This window comes from Lepidochelys kempii, chromosome 8 (assembly GCF_965140265.1).
Source record: "Lepidochelys kempii isolate rLepKem1 chromosome 8, rLepKem1.hap2, whole genome shotgun sequence".
NCBI lineage: Eukaryota > Metazoa > Chordata > Testudines > Cheloniidae > Lepidochelys > Lepidochelys kempii.
In genome coordinates, this window is record NC_133263.1 from 90384788 (window position 1) to 90401777 (window position 16990).

The 16990-nt window shown below is 42.8% G+C and overlaps 1 protein-coding gene across 4 annotated transcripts in view; it reads right to left on the reverse strand.

Annotated features, from left to right (window-relative positions):
* Positions 1 to 16990, reverse strand: part of ROR1 (receptor tyrosine kinase like orphan receptor 1) — a 248812-nt gene that overhangs the window by 33360 nt on the left and 198462 nt on the right. Inside the window, exon 1 of one of the 4 annotated variants that reach the window (XM_073357449.1) lies at positions 2894 to 3105. The exons of the other annotated variants lie outside the window; for them this stretch is intronic. Within the exon in view, the coding sequence (XP_073213550.1) occupies positions 2894 to 2901 (8 nt within the window). The 5' untranslated portion in view covers positions 2902 to 3105. Of the gene's footprint in view, positions 1 to 2893; positions 3106 to 16990 lie in introns of those variants that run through there. 4 annotated transcript variants of the gene reach the window in all.

Here is a 16990-nt window from a genome sequence, read left to right on the forward strand (position 1 = left end):
ATAGGATTGTCCTGCTTGTCTACCCAATGCTTTTGTTTCCTCCTCTCCTATGAAACAGTGATTAATTATCCCACTTTTTGATATTGCCATCCTAAAGTTCTTGTCCTACCTTGATAACAAACAATCTGCCTTCGGTTATCTGTGGAAACTGTACCTGAAGGAACCATCTCTAGAGGTGAATGGTCCACTCAGTCATTGGCCCCTGGTGCGATGAATAATTCTGTGATGTCACTAGCTGACACTAGAAATTAGATTGACCTGAGTGAGCCCATCTGTTTCTAACTTTTATACCTCATCTTATTTTGATTAATGTTATTGTCCTTCCTGCTCTGTTTTTGGGGGGCGGGTAAGGGGGGGAGAATTAATTTGGTCTTACAGCTAACTTTTCATTTGTATTGTGTGCTGGTGAGTCAATATTTTAAACTTAAACATGATAAACAAATGACATAAATCTGACACTTGTATTAGAAGTGAAATACATGCATCAGCACAAGTTAATTAAAATAATATATATGTTAACTTGCTTAAACTATTATTCAACTGAAAAACTGCATCTACTGGTAACTTCTATAAGCCAGAATTACTGAAAAAAATAACAGTTACTACCGTAAGGAAAAGCTAACTGCAAAAATTAGCTATTTTTTAACCTCTGTTTTTTATTTAACAGTAGTATTCAGCTCAATTTTCAAAGATTCCTTTTAAGATACCCAAGCACAATCCAAGATGCATCTCCAAGCATGTCCGAAGGTATTCTGAAATGCACAGTGTATTATAAGAGCTGCCTACATGTGGGAAAACCTGGTTAAATTAGGCATTTTAGCAGACAGACCTATGAGGGTCTCGAGCCCTTTTACTGCTGCCAGAAAAGTTCCACAAGCCATGACCTTGCTGCCTCTGTGGGAGTGGACAGGTAGGATCTTCTTGCCTCGTTCATGGTGGTGGCATAGTTTTGTAGAAATTTCTTCTCTCTGAGTCTGCCGGTACCATACTGTGTTTTTTGCCAGTAAGGCTTACTTTTTTTTTCTTCTGTGCTCATTGCAGAACCATGGCAATGGGTGGACAGTGGGCATGGAAGAGGATGGTTTGAATAATTCAAACAGAAAATATCTTCTAAGTGGTTTCCTCAGTAGGAAATGTCAAGACGAGACTGTGTTTTTTGCAGTTGACAAGCAATCTGGGATTTGCTTGGTTTACACACAGGGTTTTCAAACTTCAGCTGAGCAGCTAGTGAGTCCAAAACTGTTCTAAGCAGTGACTGTTGTTGAAATAGTTGGACTAGTTTAACAACTGCGAAAACATTTAAAGTTCACATAACTTGTGTATCTTTCATAAATTCTGCTGCTGATAGACACATATAAATAGAGGCTACTCATTTGGGAATAAGCAGTCTACTCTGAGGATCTCATGAGCGCTATTAAATTGAGGTAGAATGACTTGTGAAAAAGATTGCTCTCTAGATAAGAAACTCATTCTTAAAGCAACAAACATCTGTAAAAACATGTGTCAGTGAAAATTAACACCTGTCTATCCACTCACTACTGGTAATTGGTTAGGGCAAGAAGAACGTATTTGTTTTCTCTAAAAGCACTATGTTGCACTACTTAGACTGCATGGACCAGTATAAAGCAGCTACATTTAAAACCTAGTTTCATATTTCAGTGATCCCTGAGAAGACATGTAGTCTTTAATTCTGAAAGAGTGCTAATGATTAGAAAAGTAACCATGTAAAAAGTGGCATCTTTCTGCTCCCTGAATTTATAGTATTCATCATAACACTTGTTTATATCAGACAAAAATAAACATTTCCTGCTTTTTTTTACTCCTGTTAGCACAAAAGAATCAATATTGCTATTAGAAAACAAGTTAGATCCTGTTTCTGACTTGTCCAAATAAGTTCCAATTGTAAAATCTTTATTGATGGTTGGGGTAAAATGAAGGAGAAGAAACCAGACTTAATTTTTCAAGATTGACAGATATTATGAGCTTAATTAGCTGTAACTTAGCAAAAAGGGAAGACATAGCAATCCACAACAGTATTTTTACAGCAATCATGGAATACAATGCTATTTTTATAGGCCCTCTTCAAAATATAATTTCCCTTTAAGCAAGAAAAAACAAAGTACTTGAATGAATTAAAATGGCACCAGAAAGAACTGATTAATGTTTTACTGGACATAATAAATGTCACTGATTTCCACCACCACAGAACATCATCCCAATGATTTATTCCACTAGAGTAGGGTTTTTTTTTTAAATTTTTGTTTTAATTTCATTTTGTCAATATGTCAGCAGTATAAAGTAGTGAACAGTTAAGATCTTGTGCACAGGAAACAATTCCATTATTTTGCCACTATGAAGTTTATAATAAAGTTTTAGCACATTTTACAGACGATTATTTATCTTGTGCTCTGATGCACAGTATGCTCCTGAGTATTCGTCATGTCAGCGATTTCGCAGTAAGTAAGTATTGAAGTGTCTGTAAAATTTGTCACATGTACATGGTGGGAAAAGTATTGCTTAGTTCAATTTGCATGATAAGGGTAAATTCTAATATAATTCTGAAATCATTTGCTACTGATAAGACTATCTGCACATTAATCATTTTATTAATCTGTCCTTTCACTGGAAAATTATTATTAAAGTTAAAAGTTGCTTCAAATAAATTGTTCTTTAAAAATCTTGTTTTAATAAAGTTTGTTGGCATACTTTTGCAGTTGGACGTTATCAAATCTGAAAGCTGATTTCTATCTACAGCTAGGTGGAGAGCTGGTTCATATCAATGTTAATTCTTACCATGACCTGGTAATAGAAAACATGTGTTTTACAAATGCTATTCAGGAGACACCATCATAGGGCCTAATCACATCAGACACACTATCAGAGGCTCATTCACCTGCACATCTACCAATGTGATATATGCCATCATGTGCCAGCAATGCCCCTCTGCCATGTACATTGGTCAAACTGGACAGTCTCTACGTAAAAGAATAAATGGACACAAATCAGACGTCAAGAATTATAACATTCAAAAACCAGTCAGAGAACACGTCAATTTCTTTGGTCCCTCGATTACAGACCTAAGAGTGGTAATTCTTCAACAAAAAAACTTCAAAACCAGACTCCAATGAGAGACTGCTGAATTGGAATTAATTTGCAAACTGGATACAATTAACTTAGGCTTGAATAAAGACTGGGAGTGGATGGGTCATTACACAAAGTAAAACTATTTCCCCATGTTTATTCCCCCACCCCCCAACCCCCACTGTTCTTCAGACGGTTCTTGTCAACTGCTGGAAATGGCCCACCTTGATTATCACTACAAAAGGCTCCCCCCGCCCCGCTCTCCTGCTGGTAATAACTCACCTTAGCTGATCACTCACCTTACAGTGTATATGGTAACACCCATTGTTTCGTGTTCTCTGTGTATATAAATCTCCCCACTGTATTTTCCACTGAATGCATCCCATGAAGTGAGCTGCAGCTCATGAAAGCTTATGCTCAAATACATTTTTTAGTCTCTAAGGTGCCACAAGTCCTCCTTTTCTTTTAAAAAAAATTAAATGAGGTTTAAGCCAAATATTATTTTTAAAGGAATACATATATACTATCAAGACAGCAGAGCAATTTATGCTTACTATGTTTGAGATGCAAATTAAAGGAAGCACCGATATTTACATACCTTTGCTCCTGTTATCCAACCGTGAGGCTTGATTTTGGCATGACTATGTAAGCGTATGGGCCAGGCATAGTCATAAGTTAAGGCAGTAATACAATGAGCCTACAAGCCTCAAAACCTGTAAGATAATAGTTTAGCTAAAGCAATCATGGCAAAAAGCTTTAGCATAAGCAAATAACCTGGAGTAACACTAGATCATAAAGTATCAGACAGAATGTTGTAATGACTAAACTCCTGACAGGTAACCACCGGATGTTAGTTTATACCAGCCTGTGCTGTTTTAAAGTTAGGAACAACAGCAGATGTCTGACCACAGGAATAGCCTGGTAACTGACTGATGTATATGCTAATAAGCTTGAGGTAAATGGATGTAAACTGTGGGAGAAGTTACCCCACTATTAGTAAGGTGAGGAAATACAAATAAAGAAAAGGGGATGAAACCCTTACTGAATATGCATTAGGCATAGAGGCAGTAGTATAACACATTACACAAGTTGTATCCTGGCCTGTGTGCCTTGAGAGATTCAGCTCTTTGGAGATGCCATGAGGATGCCCACTGACGATGATGACGAGGAAGCTGATAACTAACACTTCAAGTTATTTAGTAAGGGATGGTGTGTGAGTCTACGGATGCTCAAATGCATATTCTGTATTATCTCTACCTTGCTGGGTTGGAGTGTTTGTAACTTTGCTGACTGTTAATAAAACTATTACAAATACAGCAGGTTTTTCCTAAGTGAGAGTGTTGCAACCATGCACATCGGGATTCCCAACTTAACAGTAAATTTTAACACCGGGCCTGATCTCAGGACCAGAACCTACCAAGCCTCAGTGTTAATTGAGAATTCTTAAATAATTACCGGTAATATAATTCATACACAATCAATAGATCAGGCAACAATCACTATTGCCTATTATTCTCACAAAGGTTCATTCGATGTCAGGGATGGAGGAGCAGATTCTTATATCATTCAAACGGTTGCAAATATGAAGCAACTCCACCAAAGTCAAAGGAGGTACTCTTGATTTACACTGGTACAACAGAAATTAGAATTTGGACCACAGTGGCAATCTTTAACAAGACTCATTGCCGAAATCAAAATTTCAAATGTGAGGAAAATAGATTTTGTCAAACTAACTTGATTTTTTTAAAAATGAGATTACAAGTTTAGTTGGTAAAGATAACAGCACTGATGTAAAGTACTTCAACTTCTGTAGGGCATTTGACTTGGTCCCACACAAAATTTTGATTAAGTAGCTAGGATGATACAAATCAACATGGCACATATAAAATGAATGAAAAACTGGCTAACTGACAGGTCTCAAAATGTAATTGTAAATGGGGAATGATCATTGAATAGGTGTGTTTCTTGTAGTGATCTGTTCTTGGCCCTATGTTATTTAATATTTTTGTCAGTGACCTGGAAGAAAACAAAACCATTACTGATAAAAGTTTTCAGATAACACAAACATTGGGGGAAGTGGTAAATAATGATGAAGACAGGCCACTGATAAGCAATCAAACAATATCTGTTGCGGTGTCTAATAAGTGTGAAGTCATACATCTAGGAACAAAGAATGCAGGCCACACAAACAAGATGGAGAACTCTATCCTGGGATGCAGTGACTATGAAAGAGACTTGGGGGTCATGGTGGATAATCAGCTGAACATAATCTCTCAGTGCGATGCTGTGACCGAAAGGGCTAATGCAATCCTTGGATGTATATCTGGGGAATATCAAGTAGGAGTAGGGAAGTTATATTATCTCTGTACTACCTGTGGCTACCCTGCTATTTTTAGTGTGCTACCTTAGGTAGAGCTAGCATGTATCTGCCTACCCGTACTGAGAAAAGGAGTACTAGTGGCACCTTAAAGACTTATCAATTTATTTGAGCATAAGCTTTTGTGAGCTACAGCTCAATGCATCCGATGAAGTGAGCTGTAGCTCATGAAAACTTATGCTCAAATAAATTGGTTAGTCTCTAAGGTGCCACTAGTACTCCTTTTCTTTTTGCGAATACAGACTAACACGGCTGCTACTCTGAAACCTACCCATACTGAGAAGCTCACTCCATGCTGCAGTGCAGACATACCCATAGTGAAATTCTCAATCTGTTTATTTTACCAAAGAGCTGATTTGATCACAGTCTATAAAGGGCTGATTTGATCACAGTCTATAAATATCTACATGGGGAACAGAAATTTGATAATAGAGGACTCTTCAATCTAGCAAACAAAATGCAAAGGCTAGAAGTTGAAGCTAGACAAATTCAGGCTAGAAATAAGTTGCAAATTTTAACAGTGAGGGTAGTTAACCATTGGAACAAATTACTAAGGCTCGTGGTGAACTGGATGTTTTTCTAAAAAGATATGCTCTAGGTCAGTGGTTCCCAAACTTGTTCTGCCACTTGTGCAGGGAAAACCCCTGGCGGGCCGCGCCTGTTTGTTTACGTGCTGTGGCCGCAGGTTCGGCCGATTGTGGTTCCTGGTGGCCGCCATTCGCTGCTCCAGGCCAATGGGAGCTACTGGAAGCAGGGGCCAATACATCCTTTGGCCCGCGCTGCTTCCAGCAGCTCCCATTGGCCTGGAGCAGCGACCCGCGGCCACTGGGAGCCATGATCGGCCGAACCTGTGGACCACGGCAGGTAAACCAATTGGCGCCGCCCGGCAGGGGCTTTCCCTGCACAAGGGGCGGAACAAGTTTGGGAACCGCTGCTCTAAGTTCAACGACATTGGACTTGTCATGGGAAGTAATTCAAGGAAGTCCTACAGCCTGTGTTATTGAGGAGCCCGGACTAGATGATCACAATGATCCTATCAGGCCTTTAAAAATCTATGAATCTAAGTTCTAGCCCTTAGTCTTAACAACGTTGCTACAGATTAAAGGCTAAGAATTTTTGCCGTTGCCATTACGTACAGGACAGAACTGTAGCACAAGAATACAAAGCTTGGTCTTGAAAGATAGCTTGTGCTGATTTTCCAATGCAAGGACTCTGGCAGGAAACGGAATGGAATAACAGTTGCAATTCATTTTTGATTAGCATGGGTCCTTGTTGGCTTGGGAATCCTACTAGTAACAGGTCAGATACCTGTTTTTCTTTCCAAGAGAGGTAACCACACACATTTTTTGCTGTTAACAAGATCAGTAAACTTGCCACATTCTGAAATCAATGATTAACCCCTTTTACAGGATTTGAACTTACACAATTTTATTACTTTCAGTGGCCAAGCCTGTAGCATCATGCATGTTTTTAATTATCAGAATCAATGTAACACCTTATAATCTTCCCCCTTGCCCTTAATGATTTTGTGATGAAGTACTATAAGTTGCAACTGAGCTCTGTAACTACCACTCAAGGTCATACACTCTGGCTATGCAAACTATATTATCTTTACTCTAAACTCCTTTCTAAATGTTTTATAGTTTATAGTAGTAATGAAAAGCATTTTGGGTCAGTGAAGATTTATCCCCTTTTTTAATGTTTTTACTAGACTGAATAAACACATTCCCCAGGATTGAAACCACTGCCTACCCTAAAGACTGCAGAAGCACAGGGGAAAGTTTTAAATTGGGGACCACATGACTTATACTTCTTTATAACGAGAGGCATTGTTAGCTCAAATTGAGAATTGTTCTTTTCAGTTTCATATTAGGTTTTACAGCACCTTCATTGCAAGACTCTCTATTATAACACTCACTGATGTTAGCTAACTATACAGGATCTGCCAATGGCACTACACTCCAAAAGACTGACCCTTGTATAATGCTCATTCTGATGAAGGTGCAGTGCATTTTTGTATTCTAGTGGTCTTCAGAGAAGAAATACTTTCATTTAGGTACATTTGTAGTTGGGTCTGTAATGATTCTCTCTCAATGATCAAGGGATCTATTCTCCTGTAGAAATGGATGTGAAAATCCTGTTGAGGGTAAGGGAGTTAGCTGCCCCACTGAAGGTAGAAGAGACCCCTTCTGTCACCCCATGATCATTCAGAACAGCAAGAACATCTATATTTATATAGGGAATGATGAAGGCAGGAAATTTTGGATCCATGTCCTATGACTGCAGGGGACCCAAACACATTTCTCATTGCTCTTGCATTCACCATGACAGGAAGTGAAAATAGCAAGAGAGAGGAGCTTTTTATTAAACATCCCTGACCCAGTCAACACAGTATTTCAACCAGTATTTTATTCCTTAGAAAAGAAGGAGTTAAAATTACTAAGGACATCAGAATTCTGCTACCCCTTTACCTATCACATTTTGTTGCTATTTCAGAGTGCTCTAGGCTTTTAAGCAAAGACTTTCATTAACATATTAATGCTCACAAATGACAATGCCACAGCTAAACATCACTTCAAGGGCGTAACTTAAGAAATTAATTAGCTTTGGTGACTTTCAACCACCTCTCTGTTCCTCTGTTATCCCTTGTGCCTGATCCACAATCAGGATCACTGCATTTTTTTGTGTTGTTGGAATGGCAGGCAACCTTCTTCTCAGCTGTAAGAGCACTGTGTAACCAGATACTAGAGCAGGGATCGGTAACCTTTGGCACGCGTCCTGCTAAGGTAAGCCCCCTGGCAGACCGGGCCGGTTTTTTTACCTGCCGTGTCCGCAGGTTCGGCTGATCGCAGCTCCCACTGGCCACGGTTCACAGTTCCAGGCCAATGGGGGCTGCGGGAAGCGGCGCGGGCTGAGGGATGTGCTGGCTACTGCTTCCTGCAGCCCCCATTGGCCTGGAGCGGCGAACTGCGGCCAGTGGGAGCTGCAATCTGCTGAATCTGCGGATGCGGCAGATAAACAAACTGGCCCGGCCCACCATGGGGCTTACCCTGGCGGGCCACGTGCCAAAGGTTGACGATCCCTGTACTTAGAGGTTATGAAAGAGCCTTCCCCAGGCAGAAGGTGAGAGCATCCAAGACTCAAACACGGTTGCCCTCATTGGACAAGCTTGAATTTTATTATATGGAAACTCATAGGAAAATGACTGATTGTCATTTTCAACAAGCCAGCCCTTTGGCCCACTTAGCTATACTTGTCACTGTGTTCATTAGGTGACAACACCAACATTATCCAGGAAGGAGATACAACAAATTGCTTAGCACATTATTTCCTTTCCCTCCCCATATCCCTAAGGACTCTCCACTACTATATTCCCCAGAGATAACACCTGGATTGACCTGCAAACATTGTAATATGCTTCCAATGTGGCAACTGGTAGAGATAGAAGCTAAATAAATGTGTTTCCTTACACAGTCAAAAAGGTCAATGGCAGGTGTTATCACTGGGGAATATAGGAGTGGAAGGTCCTTCGGGATATGGGGAGGGAAAGAAATAATGGTATTTACTATGGTGATTGCCAAATTTTTTTGGCAACAATTCAGAGATAAAACCCTGGAGAAAAACAATAGAATAAAAAACTGGAGAAGAAGGTGGGGATAAACAAAGAAGCTTTCAGCTTTTTCTAAACTTTTTTTTTCTGTTTTGCAAGCTCTATAACATTCTTGTTCTGAACCATTCTAAACACACCAAAAAAACCACATATAATCTTTGCCTTGCCTTAAGTACAGATGTCAAATATATATAATTATAGGATTTCCTCAGTGTTTGTATACTCACTGATGGTGCAGCTTGCTAGCTTTTGAAGGGATTGGTTGAAACTCCTTAAAAAAAATGAAAATCTAACCTTTGACCCTAACTTTGTGTGCCAGTCAGTTACGGGTCATGTTGCCTTCTGTGTAGGTATGTGTATATACACTTGATTTCAAAGTTCCTATACATCGTGTTAAAAAGTCACTGTTCAGTATTATCCATTACGTTTGCCAAACAAGACTAAACAGCGTAAGGGCATAAATATACCTGAGATGACTTCACCCTGCCAGTGGAGGGACACACAGGTATTCTGCAAAACCAGTTAAAGCACAAAGAAACACAAGCACTAATACAATGTTTCCCAAACTCTTAAAAGCTGAGCCTCTCTCCAAGAAAATAAAACAAATTGCTGCCCCCATTCCCACTGCAGGTTATTACAGGCCTACATATTTTAATTTTTAACACTTTCCACATCCCCTTCCAGCTCCGCTTCTCCTTTGTGTCATCTCTTTCCACTCAGAGAAACACTAGCGTAGTTCTTCATAATATGATACTGCCTCTTCATTCTTACATATTTTGATGGGAAATGCAAAGTTAACAATACTGACAAAGTATCATTACTGCTATCTGTGACAGAACTAATTGAAATGAATGGGGCAGTCAACATCTCAAAACTCTTGTTTTAGGCTCTTAGCAAAGTCAGACAGACATCCATGTTTCAGTTATTCTTGCTTCACATTTCAAAAGTTTTCATTGCCACCATAACTGCTAGAGACATGCTTTGCTTTTTTAACGGAAGATGAAACAAAAGAACAATTCAGAGGTCTGTCAGCACCACCCTGGCCAGTTGTGTCTCACAGCTTGGGAAATGCCAGATCAATCTCAGCTGAGTGGAGGATATGAAAGAAAGGAAACCAAAGAAACATGTGACAAAAGGACAGGTGCTGTTTGGTGACTATTAATATGGTGTCTGGATCTGTCCTGGTATATCTGTCCCATAAATGGGGGTGGATATTTCACCCTTGGGGTTCTGACTGAGTTGGAGCCAGCCTATCCATCTAAGCATAGAGAGAGGCAAGCATTTCTAGTAGTCACCTAACAGCTTACATTTAAAGATGCTAAGAGACAGAGTCAGAGCAAGTAGCATTAATGGCTCTAGCCTTCTCTTCGATTGAGTGCTCAACCCAGTTTGAACAGGGTGGGTCAGACAGAAAGCCAGGCTGACACACTCTCAGACAAGCTGGAGGTGGGGAGCGGCAGTGAAGAACAGCTGGCATGCTGAGCGTGGTGACCATTGTGGGTCACAGAAGGATCTGGCCTTGCTAGGGGAATATAAATCAGTTCTGTTCCTGTAACTGAAGAGGAAAGCCTGTCTAACATAGTTTATGGCAAAATCAGACTAGCTGAGACTAAATAAGTGTGTAGGCTTATTTAAAGTCCTTTGCCCTCTAATGCATTGTTCCAGCTGCTAAATAAAAAACACTTTGTTTGAAGTAGGCTGTTAGTTAACAGCACTGGTTCCTGAAGGGAGGAAATGCAGGGATCCACAACCCAGTCAGAGCGGAGGATGATAAGCAGGTAGTATTGCCAGGGCAGTGTACCCTAGTCCTCATCGAAGAGGGGATGAATTGTGACATTCTTCCCTAAGCCAGGTAAGGGTAAGAGGCCCAGGTGTCAGAACCTCCCTGTGAATGGGGGACTGAGGGATAGGAAGGGAAATGAGGGGAGCTACTGAGGCCCGGGTTGGGGGAGTCAGGCAGCTGGCTGTAGGCTGGGAAGGGGGATGGGGTCCTAGCAGTTCCTACTGATTTTCCTATGGCAGTTCCTTGGTGCTTCCCTCCCATCCCCTGATAGCTGGCATTCTATGTGCCAATGCCCACCTGCCACCCCCCCTCTAGGTGACTGTGTCATGTTCTGTTCCGTACCCTGGCAGCTGGCTAAAGTGCCCCTGTCCCTCCCCCGGGCCAGGTGTCTTCGCCAGGACCCATGGTGGCTCTGAGGCTAGACTGGGTAGGGCCAGGGAGTCCTTCCTGCTTCCTGGTGGCTGGCTTGATCTCATGCATTGCAGTGGCTGCTCCAGCCCCTCCGCCAGTCGCACTCTTATCTCTGCCTCCCCACCTCACCTCTGGCACAAGCGAGCAGCAGTGAAACATAGCTGGGTCCCGCTCTGGCCTCTCTGGGACATTAAGGGTGTTGAAACACAGATCCACTCCCTGAATATTTCCATTACAGAGGCTCTCGCCCTCCCCCCGATTCTTCCACCCTGAAGAAGAAGTCTAACATCTGAGGCGGTGCACTCAGAGAGAACAGAAGGAAAATAGGTGCAGCTAGTCCTGCAACCATGCCATTTGCATAAATAAACCTGGATAGTTCCTGAATACCTTCTCAAGTCTGGCCGTGCTCTTTACTGTCTGCATCTGTTTTCTCCACGATGTATCTGATTGCTGGGAAAAGGCCTGGTGGGCAGATAGCAGTGTCATTTTTGAACTAATGTGTCAGCTTCATAATAAAGATGAAATAATTACGGTCAATTTTCCTAGTATCAATCTCACAGCACCTGACTGTGATGTGTGCGTGATGGTACATTTAAGTCAGGAGTTGCTGAAGATGCAACTGAGTTTACTGAGAGAGTAATAGAAATAAACATACAACTCCTCTTCAAGTACAATGTACAGGACTCCAAGAAGGTAGCTTTTATGAGAAACATTTTTCTCTATAGATGGTGTTAAATGTGGGCACTTGGGGTGGGGTGGAAACGAATACAATTCCTATTTCCACATTCCCTGAGGAAATGTGGGATCCTGCCATCAAAGCCCGACAGTAATTTACCATCCTCTCCTCACTCCCACTTTTATTTACATGAAGCTGGTTAATTCATCTTCAAATAATACACCTCTCTCTCTTCTACCCTTTCTCTCAAGAACTGCTGCACCAAGACAGAAGGGCTTCTTATTTGCACAACAGGGGAAATTACCACTGGAACATTTCAGTTAAAAAGGATGTGAAAATATTTATCAAATCTCCCTTCAAAAACGAAAAACATTCTGTGGCCCACATTTTGCCCTTGGCCATGCTTCAGTGAAGTTTCTCTGGATTTGTATTAGTGTCATTGAGAGCAGAATTCAACCCAGTGCACTAAATATGAACACATTAGCACCCTGTGATGGGGTGCATTCCCCACACTGGACCTGAGAAAGTTGAATTAGGCCAAGCAGGCCCAATTATCCATTTAAGCTGCGAACAGGGGAGATTTAGGATATGTCTACACTACCTGCCAGATTGGCGGGCAGCGACTGATCCAGCGGGGGGGGGGGTCGATTTATCGTGTCTAGTCTAGACGCGATAAATCGACGCCCGAGCGCTCTCCCGTCGACTCCTGTACTCCACCGCCGCAAGAGGTGCAGGTGGAGTCAATGGGGGAGCAGCAGCAGTCGACTCACCACGGTGAAGACACCATGGTATGTTGATCTAAGTACATCGACTTCAGCTACATTAGTCACGGAGCTGAAGTTGCGTAACTTAGATTGATCCCCTCCCTAGTGTAGACCAGGGCTTAGGCTGTGAGGAGGCTGCTAATTAAAAGGAAGATCACCTATGAGGGAACAGGCTGGGATTCCATAAAGTTAGGAGGCTGGCAACAGTAATTAGGCCACCGGGAGGAGGTCTGCCATCTCTCTCCCCAAGGTAAGGGAGAAGGAAGTGGGGGAAAGGAATCCCTGAGAAAGAGTTTACCTAGCAGGCCTAAGAGAGAGGGGTCTGACTAGGAAGGCTAGAGAAAGAAAAGCTTAGAGAAGCACAACAGGAAGTACTCCAGGGGAAAGAACAATTAGGTAGATGTAGCTACAGACCTGAATGCCTCACTAAAGGGCCCTGGACTGGATCTCAGAGTAGAGGGCAGGCCTGGGTTCCCCTACTATCCACTACAGAGTGCTATGGCATAGGGCAGTGAATGGAGACAACTGCCCGAGTCAATACAGGAGTGACATAGTCAGGGCAGCGGGTTTAAGGACTGCTGGAGGCTGCTAGTGGAGAGAGACTTTGAAAGACACCCCGGGAAGGCAAATCACAGTGTGACCTGGCTGGAGGGCTTGGTCACAAAGCAGCTATGCTGTGACTCTATGGACAGAAGGAAAACTGCAACGGTGGCAAAGAAGAAAGGGGGCTCTGAACTGGGTGGAGCTAATCCCCAGAATCACCAGAAAGAGGCACCACCCTGTGGAGAGTAGAGCACCTCATGACAGACCTCAGATGAAAACATTTGACTGTTGTAGCAGAGAATTTTCTCTGAATTGCAGGCACAATTTACACTGAAAATACCCCCATGTTTTAAAAGGGATCTGCAGGGTTTTAGCAGAGTGACCCTCACTAAAACCAATGGAGATGCATGGTTACAGGTGCCATGAAACACAATAAGAATGCACTTGTTATAATACCAAAGAATGTTTTCCTAAGTACAGTATTATACTTACTGGGGGAGTTTCATATAATGTAGTTTGCTCCGAAAGGCCAAAGGACATGCCTCTGTCCAAAATGTGCACAGCTGAGGCATAGGCTATTACACTCCTGTGCATGCTGGGTGGTGGAGGGGAAGGAGGGCTGGAGAAGGAATTTCATGTGGAGTTGGAAGAACAAACCAAACGGAAAGGTGAGGAAGTGGCATACCGAAGAAATGTGCACCAGCGCAAACACATTCCCAACTGTGCGAGTTCAGCTATCTCCTGGGAAAGTTCAATTTACATGGCTGGGACTCTCACAGCAAGTAACATTGGCTCGCTGAGACATTGGCAGGGCCGTGGTATTATTATTTTTACTAGGATGAAGTAATGTATTAGAATAGAACATGGTTTCTCTCAGCATCAGGCATTCAGTCTTCGTTTTCACGCCACTTTATTTTATTGCACAAATATATTTTATTGGCCTCTGCCAAGAATACTCCACCTTCCACTTGTAGCTGAGATCCCATATGTCTTACATACAGGCTACTATATCACAGTGCATTAAGGCTGTAAAAGATCTGGCTCTAAAATGCCAAGCTTCAATCCCCCTTCAAGTCTTCACTGTCACGGAGAAACAGTGACTATAGATACATTTTCAGCAACAATATTTTGTATGTCTAGAATTGGATAATCCTCATCAGCTGATGATCTGTGCGATGTCACCTTGATTCACAGCCCAAGTGAAGAGGGGCACTAATGGCAGATGTTTGGGAAGTACTAGTTTTGGGAAGCCTGACAAACATCAGAATGAGGAGGTCAGTTGAAGCTAATCTGTTGCCTCTTGCACATGATTGAAGTTTGATTCTTTATCAGTATTCTTTCTTCTATAAAGAGTAGCTTCTGTAGTCAACACAGATGATTCTATCTGCTTCTCTTTGAAATGCATGATGAAGTACATAGTTGGCCAAGCCCCACCTGGATGCCAGCCAGTGGTTATGCATTTTCTTGTTGAAGAAAGCCATGCTGACATCCAAACACAGAAAGCCACTGTGTAAAAGCAAAGACACTGCAGATGTGTTTAACTAAACAAACACTGATCATTAGAAAATAGGGATGGGGAGACCATATGGAGCTTGTGGTTTCTGTGGTTCACAAAACAAGTTGGAGATTAAGACGCAATTCCTTCTTTGATTACAGCTCATACCTATTTTTCCAAGGCACTTAAATTTAAAAACAATTGTTTTGCTAATGTGGAGCCTATGCTATAAATTAAGGATAGGAGAACCCCTCAATAGCTAAGCGAACACAAGAAGGTGCCCTATGCATGATATACACACTTGACTTAATTTTTGGAGGTGCCCTTGTGTCTTTTCAGTGCATTGCAGTTCCAAGAGTTGGTTAATAATATAGATAAACTGGACTGTTTTCTTCTTCAAAATATAAAACTGTGTGTGACCTACACCTACAAAATATGTGTAAGTGGCACCACATCATTAATGCAATGTTAGCAGGATGATGAAATCAAAATTCCACTTTGGAAAGTTAAAATGTGCAGTCATAGCAGGATAACAGGCCTTTCTTTAGCTGTGCTTGGCATGCAACTGTAGAAAAAGTTTCCAAGGAATAGGCAGTCTGTGATTTTTGTACAGTTTGCAGAGCTTCTGCACAAAACACATACAATGTTTTTTAAGCTTCCTTAAAATGAACCTCTTCACGATCAGGTAAATGCATGCATGTTTAATCTTAATTGGTTTTTAAGTTTGATCTGATTTTAAATGAAAATGTTTTTTTCCATGCTGAAATTGTCAGCACCATTAGTTCCTGACTGAATTTCATTCTGCACAGAAACTGTTGGTTTGAAAATGGAGTTCCCGTCCCGAGCCAACTTACATTCTTGAAATGACAGAGGTTGAAACAGAAGCATGGTTACTAGGTGAAAGGGCTCATTACAATGGGCCTGATTCTCCTCTCACATCAGTTTTACACCCATGAACTCCACTGGGGTAGATCTGCTCTCAGTTACACCAGCGTAAATGTGTTACATCTCTTTTGCCTTCATAAGTTACTCCTGATTCATCCTGGAGTGAGCAAATACATAATCAGAACCAGTGTAAAAAGATCACTCCAACTAATGGAAATCATGAGAGGTGACAACAGGGGGCAAAACCACCTGACAAGGGAGGTGGCAGGGGATTCAACTACTTTCCAGGGCTGAAGCATAGGCGCCAACTCTGTGGGTGCTGCAGGGCTGGAGCACCCACGGAAAAAAAAATAGAGGGTGCTCAGCACCGATTGGGACGACCAGCTGTTGGCAGCCAGGGATCAACTGTTTTGTGGCAGATGAGCTGTTTCCTACGGGTAGCCTGCACGCAGCTGCGATCAGCTGTTTGGCGGGCAGGCTCAGATCAGATGTTTCCCACCTCCCTGCTCTGGCAGGGGCTGAGTGAGTCTCACACACACAAAAAAAGCCTGAAGGTTAGGCATGGGCGGGACTGCGGGGCTATCATCAGCAGCACAGCCAGCCCTTGCTCACCTAGGGCCACCCCACACCTCTTGGGCTGATGGCCATGGCACCCACGTGTATGGTTGCTCCCTGCCATCCAGGCTTGACTCCGGCCATAGCAGGCATCAGGTGACCCAAGGGAGCCCAGCTAGGCTAGGGCTGGGTGCACTGGTGGATTAGGGGGAGGAGAAGCCCTGGAGCCACACTGTGGGGGGAGGGAGGAGAAGCCCCGGCAAGAGCCGCACTGGGGGGAGTGGGAGGGAGGAGAAGTCCTGGACCCTGGCAGGAACCGCACTGGGGGTGGGGAGTGGAAGGAGAAGCCCCGGGCCCCGGTAGGAGCCGTGGTGCAGGGGGAGGGGGAAAAGCCCTGGACCCTGGCAGAACATGTGGGGCTGAAGTCCCTGGCTCAGGAGCCCCAGCTACCCTAGTGACAGAAGCTGCAGGGCTGAAGCCCCAACCCCATTGGCCTGAGCCCCTCTCTCTCCCATCCCCCCTGCGGAGCTGGCTCTCGCTCTCTAGCTGTGCAGAAATTCAGCCCAAATCTACCCACATTGGTATCTCCATTTCCCGCATCATCATACAGCCATGAATGGATTTAGCCTTGGAGGCAGGGTCACCATTAGCCCCATTTGGCAGGTGGGATCTAGGGCACATAGAGGTGAAGTGACTTTCCCAAGGCTAAGCAGGGAGTCTGTGGCAGAGCAGAGAATCATACCCAGAACACCTGAGCATGAGCCTGGGTATTAACCACTAGGCAACTTTCCCACCCAAGGAGGGGGAACC